Source organism: Zingiber officinale, chromosome 8A (genome assembly GCF_018446385.1).
Source record: "Zingiber officinale cultivar Zhangliang chromosome 8A, Zo_v1.1, whole genome shotgun sequence".
Classification (NCBI taxonomy): Eukaryota; Viridiplantae; Streptophyta; class Magnoliopsida; order Zingiberales; family Zingiberaceae; genus Zingiber; species Zingiber officinale.
In genome coordinates this window covers 66,467,970-66,489,137 of record NC_056000.1, presented here as the reverse complement: position 1 = coordinate 66,489,137, position 21,168 = coordinate 66,467,970, and the positions used below count along the sequence as shown (strand labels likewise).

General features: G+C 35.4%; 3 protein-coding genes across 3 annotated transcripts; 2 read left to right on the top strand and 1 right to left on the bottom strand.

Moving 5' to 3' along the window:
* Nucleotides 1–291: 291 nt before the first annotated feature.
* On the bottom strand, nt 292–4,118 carry LOC122009342 (putative 4-hydroxy-4-methyl-2-oxoglutarate aldolase 2). The gene is made up of 2 exons (XM_042565460.1): nt 3,921–4,118; nt 292–1,064 (listed from the first exon to the last, which is right to left on the bottom strand). The coding sequence occupies exon 2, from the start codon at nt 1,046–1,048 to the stop codon at nt 542–544; it is 507 nt and encodes a 168-aa protein (XP_042421394.1). The 5' UTR covers nt 1,049–1,064; nt 3,921–4,118; the 3' UTR covers nt 292–541.
* Nucleotides 4,119–4,175: 57 nt separating this feature from the next.
* On the top strand, nt 4,176–16,225 carry LOC122009341 (probable cytosolic oligopeptidase A). The gene is made up of 17 exons (XM_042565459.1): nt 4,176–4,598; nt 4,752–4,919; nt 5,132–5,255; nt 6,016–6,092; nt 6,638–6,781; nt 7,251–7,481; nt 7,579–7,669; nt 9,138–9,259; nt 10,228–10,335; nt 10,425–10,670; nt 10,915–11,060; nt 12,852–12,969; nt 13,946–14,105; nt 14,211–14,242; nt 14,768–14,833; nt 15,605–15,676; nt 15,972–16,225. Exons 1-17 carry the CDS (start codon nt 4,203–4,205, stop codon nt 16,050–16,052), a joined length of 2,382 nt encoding a protein of 793 aa, XP_042421393.1. The 5' UTR covers nt 4,176–4,202; the 3' UTR covers nt 16,053–16,225.
* LOC122009343 (transcription factor ILR3-like) lies at nt 16,048–20,235 on the top strand. Its single transcript, XM_042565461.1, has 7 exons — nt 16,048–16,147; nt 17,421–17,656; nt 17,754–17,813; nt 18,841–18,918; nt 18,993–19,095; nt 19,238–19,303; nt 19,773–20,235. The coding sequence occupies exons 2-7, from the start codon at nt 17,637–17,639 to the stop codon at nt 20,052–20,054; spliced, it is 609 nt and encodes a 202-aa protein (XP_042421395.1). The 5' UTR covers nt 16,048–16,147; nt 17,421–17,636; the 3' UTR covers nt 20,055–20,235.
* Nucleotides 20,236–21,168: the final 933 nt, after the last annotated feature.

The following is a 21,168-nucleotide window of genomic DNA, read 5'->3' as shown; positions in this document are numbered from 1 at the left end:
TTAAGTGCTCTGTATTTTTAGAATATCCTTGTCTAATATTTTTTACCAAATTATTTCAAATAATTTTAGTTAAGTGCTCTATGTTATAGTAATTTTAATCAAAATTACTGTAATACTATTTAATTAATTTTTTATTAAATTAGATTACTTTTGGATTAGAATTGTTCTAAATATAGTAATTTAATTAAAATCAATTTTAACTAAACAAGATCACTCCTCTTGTAATGTCTAGATCCGTACCTAGCTCATGCTTCCAGGAGTTTTGTTAAGTGTTTTCATTCTTGTAAACTATTTAGAAATAAAAAGCACCATTTTGATTGAGTTGTAATACAAAATTTACTAGTTTCTTAACTTAAAACCCCAAATCACATTCATTACATACATCAAGAGTCGCTAATCGAGTCTCCAACGTCCTTAATCTTAGTCGAGTTTGATACTCAAAAGAGGATCAAGAAGTTACATCTCAAATTGATCAAATGTGGTTCACTTAATGCAGCATGGCCATGGCCATGGCCATGATTCATGTTCTATCAGAAGGATTTCAAACAGAGATCTCAGTCCTGGAAACCAAAATGCCATCACTGTCAGCGTAGAGCCACTCGCCATCAGAAATCCTCGTCCCGGCGATGTTAACCGCTGCATGCTTCTCCCCAAAGCCTTTCTTGTTGGCCTTCATGGGGTGGGAACCCAAAGCCCTCACACCGATGTCGCAGCCATTGATCTCGTCCACGTCCCTGATGCAGCCGTTGACGACAATGCCAGCCCAGCCATTGTTCTGAGCCTGTTGAACCGGGTTGCCTCCCAAAATGGCGCAACGCATGCTTCCTCCTCCATCGACAACAAGGACACGGCCATTTCCTCTCTCCTCGAGGAACTCACGAATGAGGACGTTGTCCTCGAAGACCTTGAGGGTGACAATGGGGCCGGAGAAGACCTGCCGCCTCCCATAGATTTGGAAGATCGGCTGGAGGGCCCGGAGCTCACCGTTGAGGATCAGATGGGGGTTTGCATCACATGCTTCAGCAGTTGCTAATGGTAAAGCAGACATTTTGTTCAGTCAGGACCTGGAAAAACAGAGGAGCTTCGATTAAAAATGTTTTGGCTTCTGAGTAAAAATATCAGCAGCAAAATTCAAGGGAAAAAAAGTAGTATCAGTGACAAAATCCATAAAATTAGAGTGCACTAATGACTTCCTAATGCTGTAATTGACATCTACACCAGTAATGTGTAAACTTCGTTCGGTTCATAAAATTGAATAGACAAAGAGTCAAATAAACAAGGAATAGAATACGTATAAATATGAAAGGCTGCTTAAAAGGGAGAACTTGGATCTCTGCAATGTTTCACTTCAGAAGCTGATGTAGAAATGCCAGGTTTCAAGGTAAGTGCGTCTATTTTTCTGGAGAACAACTCATGATCTTCACACAAATTTGGCAGGCACAGCCACATTTAGCCATTGATAATTTCCATTATGCTTCTCAGTGGAAGAATTCCTACTTCACCAGTTTAGGAATGGTTCCTTGTCTTAGGGCATACAGAAAAGAATAGGATCACCGGTTTGATATAAACTTCTTTTCAGATGGTCTTGTGCAGCAAATGATGGTCTTCTGGGAAGCTAATCTATGTATGGCAGACTGTTCTCTCCAAGAAAAAAAGAAAAATCTAGCCTAGGAATTTCTTAGATGGATCGAGGTTAACTTAGTAGACAACATCAGTGCACCAGTTGAATGGACCAACAGGTGTTTCCAAGATGAACACTGATGCCTCAGTTGTCCCACACATGAGTGGTGCAAGCCTAAGAAGAGTCATTCAAGATCATTCGGATGGATTGTAGGTGGGGCAATCTGCACTTCTTATCAGCTTTTCGCTGTGAAGTAGAGCACCTGGGTATTAAGTTGGATCTAGAGTTAAATGTTGAACGATAACATATCTAATTTTATGTGTGGAGCCATATTGTCTAGCTGTAGTTCAATAGATCAAAATACCATCCTCCTCTTCAAACCATCCATGCTGCAAGACTATGGATGAAAAAAAAGTGCTCTTGAACAGGGATTGGACAGTCTCCCATTCATATTGGTCAAGGAACAGAAACTTATTTGTCGATTTGCTTATTTTCTTTCTATCCTGTAGCAGTTCATCATTTCCACTTAGGTATACATGTTACCTTCATTCTAGTTCCTGATAAAGTTTACCAACACTCATGTCCCCTTTCGACCTAAAATGATAACAATTCTGCACGGTTGATAAGCTTATAAACTAAACTACAAGACCTTTCTACATAGTTATGCCATTTCCTCCAAGCATATATGTTAACAAAAGAAAAAAAGATATTTGACACATAAAGCATGAACCAACAAATGTCCCATTTGAAACCATAATAGTTGAAATTAGAATTCTATTTTCAATATTATACTAGAATGTTTAATAGAAAAACAAGTGGGAATTAGAGTTCAATTTTCATATAACATTGAATAACAAAAAATCCTAGCAAATCGGCCAGGTTTGTGTTTAAGAATTTTTTGAAATCACAAATATGAGGCCTACAATATAATACCAAATATATCCAAGTCCCATGATGCTGCAAATAAGAAATGAAAATTTGATTTGCTTTTTCTCTTCAAACAAATCTTTAGAATTCCTTATTGATACTGAATTATAAACCTTTCTTAAAGAAAAAATTGGCTCTAAACAAACTTATAGCACAGAAAACATCTATCTATGTTAAGAAGTTGATAACAGTTTTTCCTTGAAAAGGATGGAGAATTACCATGCATAACTCACCAGCAAATTAACAAAAGTATAACCAATACAATAAAAAAATGACTTCCTAATCATTTGGATAAGGTAACATTGATCTTTTATGTGAATTCTACTGGTATCAATATTGCTAGTCAAATAAATTGCACTTCGTACTCCATTTTTTTTATAAAATTAAACATTGCTATATCTTCTTCAACTTTTTGCACATCAATATTTCTAATCAAATTCATTTTGTCCAACTAGAGAAATAAACTTTTTGAACATTTTCACATGCAACAGATAAATATAATTTTAACAGACATTTGGCAATGGCGTGAAACTCCAATCCAAAGATTGTCTTAGTTTTGAGGGAACCGGAGGGGAAGAATCCGCACCAATGTTTTATTGTTAGTGCTATATATAGTTCAAAGGGGAGATTAAGATTCAGATAATTGACTCCGAATAGTTGGGACTAAAATAAGGATGAGAATAATGTTCACACAATATTTGATTATTTCCAAACAACTAAGACTCTGATTGAGTAATCAGAAATGAATACAAGAAAGAATCAGTATCAAATTATTAATACAAAATCCACCAAATTCTAACTACAAATACATTTGCAACCCAAAGGCACCACTGAATCCACAAACGAATTGTAAAGATTGTTATAATAACTTCCTCAGCTATTTTGACTCAATAAGATCAACAGACTCAATCTAATATCTATTGTGTTTGCCTATTAAACTTGATAAAACAAGAACCTCGCTCAAAATCATTCTGAAAGATCTCAAATGATCAGTAACAATACGCAAAAATGAATCAAGGTGAGAACAAACTTCACATAATTGTGTAATGCAGTGAATAACCTAGCTCAAGCTCACTCCCACTGAATTTGATAGATCTATGACCTCGTACAGATTAAAATGACTATATTCCCAAACTACAAGGGGCTAGATTGCAGATTCAAGATTCAATCGACTGAAATGAAATTCAGCAGTCCCTCTGACTGCATACCATGTTCTAGCATTCTTACAGAATCAAAATGGAACCTCGATGGACAAACAGAAGTAAATTAAGAGAACAGCGTTGCAATATTCCAGATTTACCTCTCAAAAGATAAAGCGATCCAGGTAAAAAAAACAAAGAAAAAGCGAGAGAGGGATCAAGATGCTGCTTGCCTGAGGTAGATCGAAGGCGGAAGGAGTCGAACTGGTTGCGATCTGCGAGACTCACCAGAGGAGAGAGGAGGAGAGAGCGAAAGGAGGTGATGAAGGCGAAGGGCGGAGGCAGAGGAGGAGACGGATGTGGTATGAGTCTGAGGCGGACCGATGTTAGCATACACGGACGCGTATTGGCCCAATCGACGTGGCGCCCAAGTCCATCCAACCCAATAATGCTTTTTATTTTTAACCCATCAATTAAACACCAACCATACAAATCGAATCCTGGGCCGGTTCGGCATGGCTCGGCCGTTACGGAACGCGACTGTGTTCCGATTCCTATTCATATCCACCATGATGCTCCTCGCTTCCATCACTCGCTCCCTCCCCCTCCGCCGCCTTTCGGCTTCCTCCATTCCCTACCACCGGCGCCGCCTCCTCTCTGCCGCCTCCTCCCAACGTCATCGCCCATCGAAATCATTCCCTTGTCCTCTCTGGTCCGCTTCCTTCTCCTTCTGCCTCGACCGCCGCGGCAAATCTACCATCCCCGTCCACTGCTCCGCCGCCCACATGGCCGCTGCCTCCGACGAAAGCCTCGATTCTAATCCTCTCCTCCAAGATTTCGCTCTCCCTCCCTTCGATACCGTCGAGCCGAAGCACGTCCGCCCTGGAATCCTCGAGCTCCTGAAGAAACTCGTACTTTCTTCCCCTAGTTACCTATCTCACCTGGATTGATCGTAGGATTGCATCATTTGCATTTGCTTCCTTTTTTGTTGTTTGTTTGGAGTCTGTGTATGGGTTTGTTAATCTAGGGTTTTCAGCATGATCGATGGGATCTGAATGGTACAGGATGCGGATCTGGTGGAGTTAGAGAGGATAGTGGAGCCGACGTGGCCCAAACTGGTGGAACCGTTAGAGAAGATTGTGGATCGGTTGCAGGTGGTTTGGGGCGTCGTCAACCATTTGAAGTCCGTCAAGGATTCACCTGAGCTTCGATCTGCTATTGAGGAAGTCCAGGTCCGTTTCATCTTCGACACTGTCATCTCTTATCTCTGTAGGATCTAATTCTACACACTTTTGCTTCTATCTCACTCAAAATGTTGAGTACGATCTCATTGATAATGTGAAAGATATCATGGTGTTAATTAATTTATTTTTCCTTATACTTTCTAGTTGGTTGTTCTACATTTTTCTTCTAAGACAGAGCCATGTTGCAATTGCTTAAACAGCCAGAGAAAGTTAAGTTTCAGCTGAGATTGGGACAGAGTAAGGCTATATATGATGCATTCAAGGCTATTCAGAATTCATCATCGTGGACAACCCTTAGTGACGCCCGTAAACGTATAGTAGATGGTAACATGCCATACTCCACTGTCATTTCTATTTCTACTTGTAGGAGCATCTGATTGATGAACTTTTATCACCATTAAATATTCTTTTCTTCCTCCTCTAGCCAATGATGTATCAATCAATGAATTTACTGTGATTCTTTATGCTCCAACATTTGAGATGAGCTTTTCTCCTGTTAACAGGAACATATTTCATTCTATCCTCTATTGATTTGTGACCAAGGAACAATAAATTGTATTTTATAATGGCGCATGCTACTTGTAAGGCTACAATCATGTCTATCTTGTAGATCAATGGATTTTCTTGCTTGCATGGTTTAAAGTGCCGTGCCGAAACGGGCGAAGGTTAATTATTTTAATCAACTCCTAGTTATGGTGGAGATAATCTAAAGAGACTTTATTAAACCCTAATAAAATTATCTAATTAATTTTATATTTCATTTATTTTAATTTAAAAATTATAATAAAATTTTTATTTATTTATTTATCTATTTTCATATCTTTTCCTTTTTTTAAAAGATTATTTTTTTATCTTGTTTATTTTTTAAATATTCATGTTTAATATTTTAATTTTTAATTAATATATTTTATATTTAAAAAATACAGTTAGATACACCACTTCACTGCTGTGATCTGTAAAATGTTCTCTTCATTTATTTAATCAATTCTTCTGAATTGTTGCAGTATACACAAATTTCCAAGTTAGATAATGTTAGCTTCCAGATGATTCCTTCTTCCCTTAAACATGTTCGTTTCTTTTGCAGGTCAAATCAAGGAAGCTGTTCTGAATGGTGTTGCTCTTGAAGATGAACTCAAAAAGAAATTTAATGAAATTGAACAAGTAATCCTTTGCCTCGGCATCTGATTGTTCAGATTTTTTGTCTATATCAAATGATTCCATTGACTTGGTTGTTTTTATTTGAAATTTTGCCAATGATAATGGCTTCTGCCTAATCATGCATTGAAAACATTAGAATTCTGTGCGCTTGTAAGATGCATAAACATGATGTTATTTGACGTCAAGTTTTACTTTGGGATCTATTGATATCACACAAATATTTAATATTTATTTCACAATAGCATAAACCACACAATCTATCATGATTACTCAGGGTTTTAATTTTGGATGTTTAATACTTAAATATAATGGACTATATTATAAACTGACACATGCTCCTTAAATTTAACTTAAATATTTATTAATGATTGTTGCTCTGGGGATGCTTGTATTTGCTAATTTATTTGCTTAGTGAATGACAGTTATTTATATTTATTATAGGATTTGTTTTCTTGGCTTTCATTTTTTATGATATAAAATTGAAATTTTGTTTTAAAGTTGGAAGAGTACTTATATATATTACATGATTCCTTGTTTTCCTTTTTTAGGAGCTCGAGAAACTTTCACAAAAATTTAGTGAAAATGTTTTGGATGCTACAAAAAAATTTGAGAAATTGATTACTGATAAGAAGGAAATTGAAGGATTACCAGCTACGGCCCTTGGTCTTGCAGCACAAACAGCTGTATCAAAGGTATCTCTCTATCTTGTTGAAATGCATGCAGCACAAGTGCCTCCTCAACCACTTTTATTCTTTCTAATGGTTCATTATCTCTCTCAACACTCATATTAGTTGTTTCTTTAACTATTTATTAATTTGTTTATAATGTTTATTGGCTTCTATTAACAAGTACTCTAGTTTCATAGTTTTGATAATATCTTGTTTAAGGTTATTGATCCATTTATTGTTTTTCTGTCATGATTATTTGCTCCAATTTTATATCTTCTTTTTTCTGTTATTGCTGAATGTATATATTTAAAATATCAGCTATTTAATATTACTTTTGGTTGATCTTCCTATTCACCATATAACATTAATTAAAGAATGCTTATGATGTAAAACATTCTTTGTTTTTTTGGATAACTTGGGATAGTTCTTGAATCTGGTCATTTTTTCAATTAAGAAGCAATATATGTTCTTGTAATACATTCCTTGTAATCAGGGACATGAAAATGCTACTCCTGAAAATGGACCTTGGATAATCACTTTAGATGCTCCAAGTTATATGTCTGTTATGCAACATGCAAAGAATCGATCTTTACGTGAAGAAGTTTATCGTGCTTATGTTACACGTTCATCTAGCGGAGATCTTGACAATACTCCTATTATTAATCAAATTCTTAAGTTGAGGTTGGAGAAGGCTAAGCTTCTTGGGTACAAGAACTATGCCGAGGTATGTGCGTGACAATTATGCAATTTTAAAACTACTAAGTTCTTTATTTTTTATAATGATTATTTCATCTTTTTATTGGGATGCTTTCTGACTCTAGGTCAGCATGACAATGAAAATGGCCACGGTTGAACGAGCAAATGAGCTTCTTGAAAAATTGCGCACTGCTTCGTGGGATCCTGCTATTCAAGGTACTAAGTGATACTCATATAATGCTTACTTGTTATTACAAATTTATACTTTTCCCTGGATGATTAAAGACTTAGTTATTTCACTAGGAATCCCTTGTATCCAGTTGCAATTTAATTATTTTTTCTCTCACCTTATATATATTTTACTTGAAAAGTCACACTTATGAGAACTGAAATTCCTTTAAGAATATTATAGGATCCGATTGAATATTACATGAGAGTTAAATGATAAATAGGTCAATAATTTATAATGTCAACTAAATTAACACATTGATTTGTTCATCTTTTCCATCTTCAGATTCATCTCCTTTATATTATGTCTTCCTAATTAGTCTAGATGTTCACTAATCAATCATCATCAGTGGTGTCTACTAATTACTAATCAATCATCATACTTAGCGTGTACTTATTAGTCTAGATGCCTTCTCCTTTCACATTGCAAGCTTTTGTTTTTTTTAACCATTTCCATCTTCAGATTAGATCCTTTATTCAACATCTCACAAATCACAACCAATTTTAAGAGTTTGATTGTGTTTGTAGTTGGCTGATGATTCTGATTGCTAGTTTCTCAAGTTATCTCCTAGAGTCCTAATTATACTCCTCTATTCAACTATAAAGATTTTGAGGCTTTCTCTATATTACAAAATTTAACATTAATATTGAATAAACAGCAATTTGATTGGATTATGATCACTTGGAGCCTTGGTTCCCATTTGCCTTTACTATAATCTTCATGGGAATTCCAACAGTTTCCTCATATGCTTGCATGTCAACAATGGTTATTTGTCTTGAAATATCAATCCCATGGACCAATTTGTGTATGGATTAAAACAGTCCAGAGAAAAAACTTCATTGCCTCATTTAATAGATGGATTTCTGTAATCAAAATATGAATTCAATAGCATCCTGCTGCATGCACAAGATAATGAAGCTATCATCACATTTCCTACTAACAATTTCAAAAATCTTCTTAGGCCTCACATATGTAACTGCATATGTGCTTGGATATTTCTTCTTACAACATAAGCTTTATGATGTGGAGACAACCCACACTGCCTCATAGGCTTCTTGTGGGCGAGAAGGAATTATATACTTAAGCTTACACTTATACTTTGCATATATAATTGAATTCAACCTATTTAGTCATATTATTGTGATTTACTGCCATCAGTCCACACATGAGTTGCATCAAATAGTTTAGCTGATCTCATACCTTTGAATTTAATTACCGAGTCAAAATCACTCCTCTTCCATGTTTTATTAAGGATGCTGTCAATATATATTTGCAAGATGTACATTGCTCCACTTTCATGTCTGCAACAGGGGCTCTGTAATGGATATGAGACACCTACTGTCTCTTTTTTTAGTAGCATGGTTGTCATATTGTACTAAACTGGCCAACTGATAATTACATTAAAATGCTTACGGGCAAAGAAATGCCCTGCTGATGAGACTTTTATGCATGCAGATATGGAAGATATTAAAACTTTTGCTAGTAATGCTGGTGCTGCAGAGGCAAATGAACTGACACATTGGGATATTACTTTCTGGAGTGAGAGGCTTCGGGAGTCCAAATATGACATCAATGAGGTTAGTATTCACTATTCCATTCCCTTTGAATAATTTCTTTAGGTTTTGATGTGTAACTGTGATCCTAATTATTTTGCTAACATTTGATCTTTGTGAGGCCGTGATTTGCATAATTGTTGGAATTATACCATTCACAATTCATGTCATACAATGTGATATGATTCACATATTAAATGATACAATGAATTGGAAGTGAAAAGAACCATGATGATTTGGATTAGTTCATTGATTCGATATGAATCTTCTTTTTATACAATTAAAAAAACAACTCATTAAAAGTTAAATCTAACCAAACTAAAAATGAATTTAGTCCATCAAAAATTAAATTAAACTCAATATACTTGAAATTAAATTAAGAAGATTTTTTTTATTATAATAGAAGTTTAATGGTAAAGTGAAATTTCAAAGTTAACGATAATTTAACACAAAAAATCTTATCAATGGAGACACTTGATATAGTTGATAGCCAATATGAACCCTACACCTTACAATGGCTGAGAGGAATATTTCTTGTCACATTGGTACTAGAGTGATAATAATGGCAAAATTGATACTAACTTATGGTGGCAAAATTGATACTAACTTAGAAGTCATGGCAGGTTACATTGTCAAAGATGAAGGGGATAAGCTTATATTTTTGTTATGAATTAACATCAACTTCCTCTATTTATGTTTTTATTTTAAATGAAGTATTATAATATTTTTACAAAATTTTAGATATCAAAACTATTTTGAATACAGTAGAATTTTCTAACTTATTTTATAATATTTTATAATTGTTTATCTTAATTTTATGTTTCATGATTTGAGAACTTATTGAAACATTTCACAAAATGAATCTCTATTTGACAACCTTGACGATTTGTACAAATTGGCCATAGACCTGCCTACCATTAATGCATCAAAGTGTTCTTTTCCTGCTAAAAGAATTTGAATTTGCTTCATGGTGACATTTTTTGCTTATACAGGAGGAGCTGAGGCCATATTTCTCACTGCCGAAGGTAATGGATGGCCTTTTTGCCCTTGCTAAGAAGCTTTTTGACATTAACATTGAACCAGCAGATGGACTTGCACCGGTACTGCAAATTCCTGCATTATCTTCTTGTCTATCCCTATTGTTGTTTTACATCATATTGACATTCTGTTTCATCTTTTATGTTGCAAGGTTTGGAATAGTGATGTTAGATTTTATGCTGTCAAAGATTCCTTGAACAATCCGATTGCCTATTTTTACTTTGATCCTTATTCACGACCTTCTGAAAAGCGTGATGGAGCTTGGATGGATGAGGTCTTTGCTCGTAGCTGTGTGCTGGCACGTGATGGTGCTCCTGTTAGGCTGCCTATTGCACATATGGTGTGCAATCAAACACCACCTTTTGGTAACAAGCCTAGCCTAATGACATTCCGTGAGGTAATTGACACACATATGGTACTGTTTCAGTTTCTCTTGCTGATTATCCACCTTCATGTCTAATCTTTCTGATTCATAAAGAATAGGCAATCTAAGAACTCTTCTTATGTGTTTACTGGGTACACTTATTTAGAGAAAATGGACGAGTAGTTTTCTAAGTTTAAGCTTCATTATTTTCGTATGTTATCGTTGGTTGAGCTTTTGAAATACTAATTAAACTATGATCTTTTGATTTCTGTTCTAGGTTGAAACTGTGTTCCATGAATTCGGTCATGCACTTCAGCACATGCTCACTAGACAAGACGAAGGCCTTGTTTCTGGAATTAGGGGCATAGAATGGGATGCTGTTGAGCTTCCATCACAGTTTATGGAGAACTGGTGCTATCATAGGTAATAGGTGAAGATATAAATATTTTTGCAGCAAAGGGACTAATATAATATTGGCCAATAGGAGTATACACTTATTGAATACTCACGATCACTTCTTCTGGTTGACTCTTACACGCGCAACATTTTAATGGCACCAGTTTTTGCCCTTGCACTTTTTAACAATGATAAATACTCTTTAATATAGTCTGTATGTGGAACACAAAGTACAAAAAGAAGGGGTCATCTTCCACTATTTTTTCATGTTCTTGCTTTGACAACCAAAGTATGAACCTTTCTATTGAGTTCTGGGGTTTGGTATAAATTCATATTAAGATTATTTTGTTTTGTCAATTGCTTCATAACCAAGTGAAGGTCACATTTAAAATACCTGGAACCAAGGTTTAAAATTTCGACTTGTGCCGAGGTTTCGGTCTCAGACCGGAACGATACGGTTTCGGTATCGTATCGTACCGTGCCGATATAGTTTCGGTATTTTTTTATTTATCTATAGTAATTATAAGATAAATATATTTATGGTGTATATAAAAATAAATTGTATATTGATTTATTATAAGTTCTCAATTATTGAATAATTTAATATTGTTAGAAAAAATAATTTAAAATAGTTTTATTTAAATAGAATTGATATATCAATAATTTAAATTAAAATGGAAGTATCTATTATAATAATAATAATAATAATAATAATAATAATAAATATATAAATTAATACAAGATATTACTTTATATTAATAATAATTATATAAATTAATTATTTATTCATTTAATTAATTATTAATTAAATAATATATATTTTAAATAGCAAAAAAATATCAAGTAAAATTTTTTTAAAAAATATCAGAATATAAATATAATTTATTAGAATTCTTTTAAAAAAAATTAGAATTTTTAATTTTTTTTAGAATTTTTAATTTTTTTTAAAAATTTAAATGAAATTTAAAATAATAAAGAAAATATTAGAATATAAATAAGAATTATTATATTTTTTAAAAAATTTAAATTAAATTTACAATATTAATTTTTTCAGAATATTAATTAATAAAATTTATTTTAATTTTAAATATATTTTTTATATATTTTATTAGGATAATTTAATTAGGGTTTATAAAAGCCTTTTCTAAATAACCCACGTCCTCCTTAGGAATTGTTTAATTTAATTAATTAAATAAAATAAATAAATATTAAAAAAAAGAAAAAAAATCGCGCTTACGCGAGATCGCCGGAAGGGTCGCCGGAAGAGTCCGGCGATGCCAGCAGGGTCGCCGGAAGCTTTCGGCAACGCCTTCGGCGCCGCCAAAGGCGTCGCGCGCGACGCTTTGGTGCTGAAGGTGTCGCGGGACGCCACTGGAGGCGTCCCGCGTCTCCTCCGGCGCCGACGGAGGCGTCCCGCGTCTCCTCCGGCGCCGCCGAGACGGGGACGCCTGGAACACTATAGTGCATACAATAGTTTTTTAATCACCATGAGCCTGTAAACTTTTTATCTTACCTCTATCTTTTAGGGTTCCACCCATTCAATATTCTACTCAAGTGTTCTTTTTTGCCTTTACCTAGTTGTTCTGATCAAACAATGCAAAATGATATAATTATTATTTTTAACACATTGTAAATTCAAAGTGGAATCCTCTATATTGCTGATTAATAGATGGCATCCTTGGCAACAAAACTGAGCTTATATCCTTATATTTGTAAATTTGATACTTATATTGTTCTGTTTTTCAAGTATTTTTCATGTTTTGTAGTTTATCAAGGTTCTTTTTGTTATTGCACCAATGCTCAACTCTTTTTTGCCAGGAACACTCTTATGAGCATTGCAAAGCACTATGAAACTGGCGAACCTCTTCCAGAAGATGTGTATCGGAGGCTTCTTGCTGCAAAAACTTTTCGTGCTGGGTCTTTGAGTCTTCGTCAGGTTGTGCTAATTATCTTATTGTCCTTGAATGTAATTTTTATGATATTTTTTCCCTCTCACAATGAAATTTTTATTCTTATTTCTGAAATTTTTGTTTGTAGTTCTTGTTACTTTATCACTCAAAAAAGTGTTGTTTTTATTGGATACTAATCTTTGTATATGCATACTTCAATTTTAGTCTTAGTTCAACTCAGCCTTCTTCACTTGGTTTGTTTGATGCCATTGTTTGTCCCTGAAACTTTGTTGGCATTTTGTTTCTTCCAAAGAATATGAAAATTTTATAGTTTAACCTCAGGTATGGATAAAGGCATACATTGATTTGACCAGCATATGTGTAGAACTGGATCTTACCCAACTCTGACCAACGAAGTGATAAACTTGTATGTTATCATAGATTGCAGCACGACTGCTAAAAAGATCCATTGTTTGTCTATGTGACAAACCCATCTGGTTTTCTACAGTTCTACAATTATATATTCAAGAAAGTAACATGGCACAGCTTGGTTTTGTCTGTTTGTATGTAATTTATCTGCCTTTGTACAAGGTAACTTTTAGTTTAATGGTAACATTTTTGTTGTGCTCTTTTTGCATCATGTATCTTAACCCGTGGGATACTCGGTAATAATTTTTTTTGGCATTCTGTCCTGTTGCAATTGACTGATTACTCTTCCAATCATGGAACCAGCTTTGTTGACTATACCCATTACCGTGAATGGCGAATTCTTTGTAGTGTCACAGTCCAGTTAACTTTGAATTGCTAGTTGAACTGGACAAAACAGTCTTGATTGACTTTTAGCAGACGAAGTATTTTTATTTCCCTCTTTCCTTTAACAAGTCTGGTTTATCTTAGAGAAACTAAAAAAAATGAAAAGTTTATTATGCTTTTAATGAATTGACAATTGACTTTCATTTTCTCTATTTAGAAATGGTTTTCCATTAACAACGGAAGAATTAGACTCATTTATCTACTTTGCAGATAAGATTTGCTAGTTTAGATTTGGAACTGCATACCAAATATGTTCCTGATGGACCTGAATCCATCTTTGATGTTGATCAAAGAGTCGGAAGGAGGACACAAGTTATTCCTGTTCTTCCAGAAGATAGGTTCCTTTGCAGTTTCAGTCATATATTCGCAGGTTTGTCTAGATTTTTGTTGCAACTGTGCATGATGACAGCTATCCAAGTCTTTGTTTTACATCTTATAGTCCTGTTGCTAATGGATTTCTGTTGTGCTCTGTTAGGTGGATATGCAGCTGGTTATTATAGTTATAAGGTATATTTCACTCCCTTCATTATATGCATGCATACAACGGCGTGGAAGAGTTTTAAAACTGTGAATGACACTTCCTTTATGTCCCAGAGTCAATTTGTTGTCTCAACTTGCGAGTGACCCACAATTGAGTCAATAGTTGGGTTAAGCTCATATTAGATATTTAAGTTGGGTTGTTAAACTCAGTTACAACTAGTGAGAGTTAAATATAAGACAGGGTAATCCCTCAGACAAGTGATCTAGTGAAGTAAGAATTCATGATCTTGATTGTGACATCCAGATGGTCTTCATACACGTGATTTACCTTTCAGCTAGTTCAATTTTTATTTTCTTATTGCAAACCTTTGTCTCAAGTAACAGTTTATCCATCTGGATTAGGATGTATGTTCAAACTTTATTTTTTGCACCAATAACATGGGACTTCAATGCAGACCCATTGTGACTATAAATAAAGTTATTTTAGCCAAAATGTTGCGATATAAATTGAAATGTATTCTCTTGTGGAATTCTGAAAAGTCTACTATACAGTGGGCTGAGGTGCTGTCAGCTGATGCATTTTCTGCATTTGAGGATGCTGGTTTAGACAGTGATAAGGTATGTTCAGTCACATCTATGAATGGTTCTGTATGATTGTAATCTCCATTATCATGTAAGCCATGTTCTGGGAAAAGATTGCTTAGTTGTGCTAGTCTGGAAACATTTTTTCCATTTTCAAATTTCCTGTTATTCTGCTATTTTTCTGGAAGATTGACTATCTATATAGAAAGTAAATTTTACTATGCCAAGTTAAAGAAGTTGAACAGTTTTTTATTTATCCTTTTGATTTCCATATTCTTTTTCCTGGAAAAGTAAAACCGGAGAAAAAGAAAATGGGAAAGTTTGTATAACCAAATAAATGCATGCGTGACGCCTAGTTTCAAGTTTAAGTGAGCTGTTTGTATTTTGTATTATTTAGGACTTTGAACTCCTTCAATCTTTTATTGTATGCATGCATGTTTGGTTGCCGAGCACTGAGTCTGTTTGGCACGTTTGTTATGTTTGGCCAGATGAAGCTATTATTTAGGCTGTGTGAAAAGGCAGACTGCTTGTTTTTGGTGATAGTGAAACAATTTGAAGTTAAATATATATATTTATTGCAAGATTTACCTTTCTTTCTGTTGTTGAACCTTGCTTTTCAGTCATGAACTTAATCTTGAATGTGTTCAGTTTTGTGTTTTATTCCATTCAATTCCTTTTTTCCACTTCTAAGTTTGCTTCTTGTTTACTGCTGATATCCAATGAAGTGTGGAGTATTTTCTAGTATAGTAAGCTGCTTAACATGATATGTTAGTTGATGGTTTGGTGTGTTTTAATGTTCTGCTTCAGGCAATAGAGGAAACTGGTCACAGGTTCCGCGAGACCATTCTCGCACTCGGAGGTGGAAGATCTCCACTGCAGGTATGCCAAATAAATTGTCACTGTTGCTAAGAAATGTTGTTTTCCTTGCTCTCTTTGGTGATCTTTACTGTTAGTCTACTGCCTGTGACTCGTAAATCCCTGTCTTGGTTCAAGCAACTACCACCTAACCATTACAGTTCATTCATTACTCACGAGTGATCTATTATCAATCTACTTTCTCAACAGTTATATGATCCGCACACCTGAACACAGCTGCTATATCGAAATTTTAATGAAATGAAGTTTTCAAGGTTCTTGTTTACCACGTTTGTTAAATTTCTGGCTCAAATTCTAGGTTTTCGTCGACTTCCGAGGGCGTGAACCTTCACCAGAACCGCTGCTTAGACACAATGGACTGTTGCCGGTGGCCGCCTGAGATTGATGAACAACTACTGGAGTTCATCTTGCTTCAAAAACTACTTGTGCGATGCGCAAGATGTACTCCTCTAAACTTCAAGTGATCTATGGCAGGTACATTCTTAGGCAGACAGAGAAGCCTTGAGATACAGTTATTAGACAAGTTAATAAATCCCCCTCTTGGATTTTTCATTTTTGAATCTGTGCTGGTGTTTATATACCCGACTCGCCGTGAAACACAATCTTTTGCAAGCTTAGTTGTGCTCCTACTCTTTCATTAACATACTTTGAACAAAATTTGATCCACGGCTCAGGATTGCTAGGCCGTGCGAAGTGAATCATATCATGGAGGGTGTCGCAAAACTTAATCATGCTCTATAGTGTGAGCACCATTTGCAAACCGTGCTTTACGATTATGCTTCTTGCAAACTTTGTTCATCTGTTCTTGCAAACATTGCTCTTATCCGTTCTCTTGACAAATCCTGCATTTCTTTACCCATTCTTAGTTATTGCTAGCCTGCACTTCGGCTCATTTGAGATATAATTTGAGATGCCAATTGTGAGCCCTAAAAAAGGGTGATGAATTAATAATAAATAAATAAATAGATGGACCTCTCTTTTAATAATAAATAGTGATAAAAAACATTCCTCCTGTTATACAATACTTTGTAGTATTCATCCGACCGTGGACCCACGAGCACAGATCTCCTGGATTATTTTTTTTTTTTGATCCAAGAGATGTGTCATTCGTATTTGTGGTTAGATGTCTGGATCGTGGTCGTGATCCGACTGTAAATGGTTGTGATTTCTTCTTAGGTTCACCGTCCCTATTAGGTTATAATTTTTATTTGGAGCGGACTGTCGGAGGCCGTCCGGAAGCCTCTGATGGTGGATAAATGGTCAGGTTATTGGGTGTCGAGTGATGATGTTCTCCGGATGGCCTCTGGTTGTTTGCTTTGAATAAAAACTATAATTTAGTAGGGACGATGAACCTAGAAAGAGATCGTAATTATTTACGGTCGGATCGTGATCATAATCTGGTCATAAATACGAATGATATATCCCTTGGATTATAAAATGTTAACCAAAAGATCTTGCCTCGTGGACCCACCACCATGTGTTACAAATTTCTCACGTCCGACCACGATCCCGTTAATTTATTTGTAATTTCCCAATTCCTACCTCATAGTTTTAAAAATTGCTATCTTTCTACCCTTCACTCACTTTTTTTGTTCATGATTTTCTTAATTTTTTATTTTCTAATTACTATTTTTCATTAAAATTTGAAGTGTTTTTTTTTAAATTGAAATAATTTTAAAAAATTGTAAGCAGAGAATTAAATTGTGCGTGTTTCCAAACTCTGACAAGTGAGGTTAAATATGGGAAGTTTAAGGGGGTTGAATCAATAAGCTCACCATGGTTGGCGCTCGCTTCTCGAGAGATCACGAAGGAGATGGTAATAAAGCCCTCTTCGATCGGCTGGAGCGGAGGTTGCTCCTCGTTCCGCGATTCTTCCATGGCTTCCGACTCCATCGGCGACTATTGAATCGACGCCGGCGGATCCAACGGCGACCTGCGGTGCGCGATCGAGAGCTTCTGTGACATGCGGCCTCCCGTCCCCGAGTGCGTCATCTTCTCCCACTCCGTCCCGCTTCTATGATTTTGCGTTTGTGCATTTGGGGGGTGTTTTAATGTGCGTGGAATGGGACGTGCTTGGCAGGGTGGGAGGCGAGGAGGCCTGCGCAGCTGGTATTTCTGGTGTCGAGAACTCAAGGAAGAGGTCGGTCTTCTCTCCATCTAGGGTTTAGTTCTTCGTTCCTTTGTTGCTTCCCCATGTCTCTGGATTACTGTTCTTTGGACTTACTGTTCCTGTCTGATGTTGAAACCCACATTTTGTGTTCATACGAGTAGCAATTTCAGCAGAAATTTTCAGCAGAAATTAGGGTTCAAGAGATTTGATATTATTGCAGAATTAATTGAACACATTTTTCTTTTCTACTTTGATCTTCACCTTGATCTATACAGGATCTCAAAAAAACTTAATATATTTTCCCATCTGTGCCATGTTTTCTCCTGCATCTCTGAAGAACTCTGATTACACTTCCATATCTATAATGTGAATCTCCTTAACAGCTAGTCAGAGATAGCAAATTAGTGCCCATTATCATTGTTCAAGCAAATCTGGATAAAGGAGCTTTGGCTGTTGTTTATATTTTGAGGAAGCATTAAGCTCATGATACAAAATCACATATGGTTATTGCTGCTAAATTGCTGAATTAGATCCTAAGGCTTATATTGTTTTGTTTTGTAGAAATAACTTTCATGTATAAAGTATTTTCCTTTGGAAACATTTATAGGAAAAATCGAATGTTTTCCCCCATTTGGTTGTGATGCAAGGAAAATATTTTCCTTTCAACTCTGTTGATACCCTCCGGGGCATTTGACAGGCTCACATGGGGGTTCATAGTTGGTGGAAGTAGTAGAGGGGGGAGGCTCGGGGGATAAGAGGAGAAGATCGGTCAGTGGCAAAACAACGCTGCCTGTTCTGACTGGAACTGTATTTGTCCCTGAATAGCCGCATTTGTTGTTGCTCAGGAGATGAATTCTCCATTGATGATGATTTTTTCATTGTGTCAAGTGTTGGGAAACAAGAAAGGAAAACATTTCTTTTCACAAAACAAAGGGCCCTTAAATTTATAAAAACTTTGGTGTTTCTTATCTCCCTAAATTAGAGTGGGTAGTTTGCAGCATTTTGCAGTTCCATTCTTTTACGTGGTATCTGAAATTGTTCTTGTATAATTTTGCAGGGCCAGAGACGAGTTCAGTGCTGGACCAAAATCAAAAGCTTGTCGTGAAAAAATGCGGCGGGATAAATTAAACGACAGGTGCTCATTCTAAATTAGCATCTTTGCAGAATCACAGGTTTTTTTTCTTATCTGAGACTTCCTCGACTATGTAGATTCTCAGAGCTGTCTTCTATCCTGGATCCTGGTGCTCCTAAGTCCGACAAAGCATCTATTCTAAGCGACGTAGTTCGAATATTGACACAGTTAAAGGCTCCTGTCATGCGGGGTCCCGGAGAAGGATCTATTGTACGCAGTCTTATCCTGTCTTTTTGCAAGAGGCTGTTTCCAGGTTTCGAACCCATGATCTTTTGGTCATATGGCAACAATTTTATCGTTGCGCCAAGGCTCCCCTTCAAAGGCTGAAGAAGAAGAAGAACTCAAGAAATCCAATGAAAAACTGCAAGAGATGATTAAGTTTCTAAAGGTTTGACCATTATCCTTCTGTTTTTTTTCTCTATTGAACAACTGTGAAGAAGTTAGTACATGAACCATTATCTGTTCTATGGTGGAATATGTCTATCCAGATTGCTTTAGCACTTATGGAGGTGTAGCAATAAGATCAAAATGTATGTGTTACAAAGCGTTTGGTGCTGTAAGATATATTTTGGTCATTCCTTTTGGTGCTGTAAGTTATATTTTGGTCATAGGAATGTCGAGAAAATATTCATCCTTTCTTATTTTCTCTGATTTATGGTAGTCGGGCGTGATGGGCTGTGTGAGCATGCTGTAGTTAGACTGGACAACAATTAGTTTCCTTTCTGATTCCTTGTTCATGTTTTTTTTCCCCTTCTTTCGATCCTTGCAAAACAATTAGGCTATTTGCAAGACGAACTATTGTATTTCTAATATTTAGTGATGCTTACTCTCATCATAGTTAACACATACTGTCATAGGTGGAGAAAGATGAGCTTCGAGACGAGATGAAACTGAGGCTCGACAAAGAGAAGCTAGAACAACAAATTAAAGCGATGACCATGACTCCAGCAAGTTTCATCCCTCATCCTCTCACATTTCATCCTGCTGCTGCCGCCCCAGCTGCATTTGCTCCCGGTGTTCCGGCACCAAATAAGGCAGCTCACTTCCCTGCTTACCCCGGCATGGCTATGTGGCAATGGCTTCCACCAGCAGTCATGGACACCACCCAAGACACCAAGCTCTGGCCTCCTCATGCATAACACAAGCAATATTTAACAAAGGGAGATACGTGCCTGCAAAATGTAAGACTTTACTTCTTGTATTTTTTCTTTGTTTTTTTAAACACTAATTATTCTTGGTTTTGATTGAACTCTGCAGAAATCTGTAACTTGGTTTGGTGTGAAACGACACATTGAAAAATAAATTAAATGTATTACTTTATTTCGAAGAACTGATTAAGTTGTTTTCATGCAATGTTTAAAATAATAAGTGAAGAAGAATAAAAGATCATACTAATCAACATAGATTTGACCGAGCCTGATATGGCCTGCTAGGGGTTGGGTTATATTGGGCTTATGTTTGTTCATGGGTTGAGTCAAGTGGGGTGACTCGACTCAGACTTGAGCTGTGTTTAGCATAATAAGTTCGAAAGTATTATAAATTAATTTTTAAATATATTTTTATATTCTTTGAGTTTTTTTTTTTTTTGAAAAAAATGTTAACGAGTTCAAACATGGATCGATTGGGTTTTTGTTTATGCTTAGCAAGTCAACAACTTCTGTCGGGTTTAACCCAAGATACATATTGATGCTTCTAAATTAATTTATACGGTAACAACTATTAAGTTATAATTATTACCATATAAATATTTCACATATTAATAATACCACAATACAAATGTTTTATCGTAGATCAATACTAACTACTATTATATTATTATAATAATTACAAATCATAATTATTAAAATATAGATAATTTATTTTTAATTAATATTGATTTATTTTATATTATATCAGTTACATATAATTGGAGCTGTTATAGGCTAAAACTATAAAATTATATATATATATATATATATATATTTCTTTCATGGGGATTGCTCACCGTGCACCACCATTCACTTTCACTGGCTCGCACAACACCAACAACAAAATATATATATATATATATATATATATATATATATATATATATATATATTTCTTTCATGGGGATTGCTCACCGTGCACCACCATTCACTTTCACTGGCTCGCACAACACCAACAACAATAAGCAACGAAAGTCCTTGCCTCATGTTGCTTCTCTGTTTCCTTGATTGCTTTCTTTGCTCTTACACGATCGTAAACGACACGCTTATGTATTTCTTTATATTA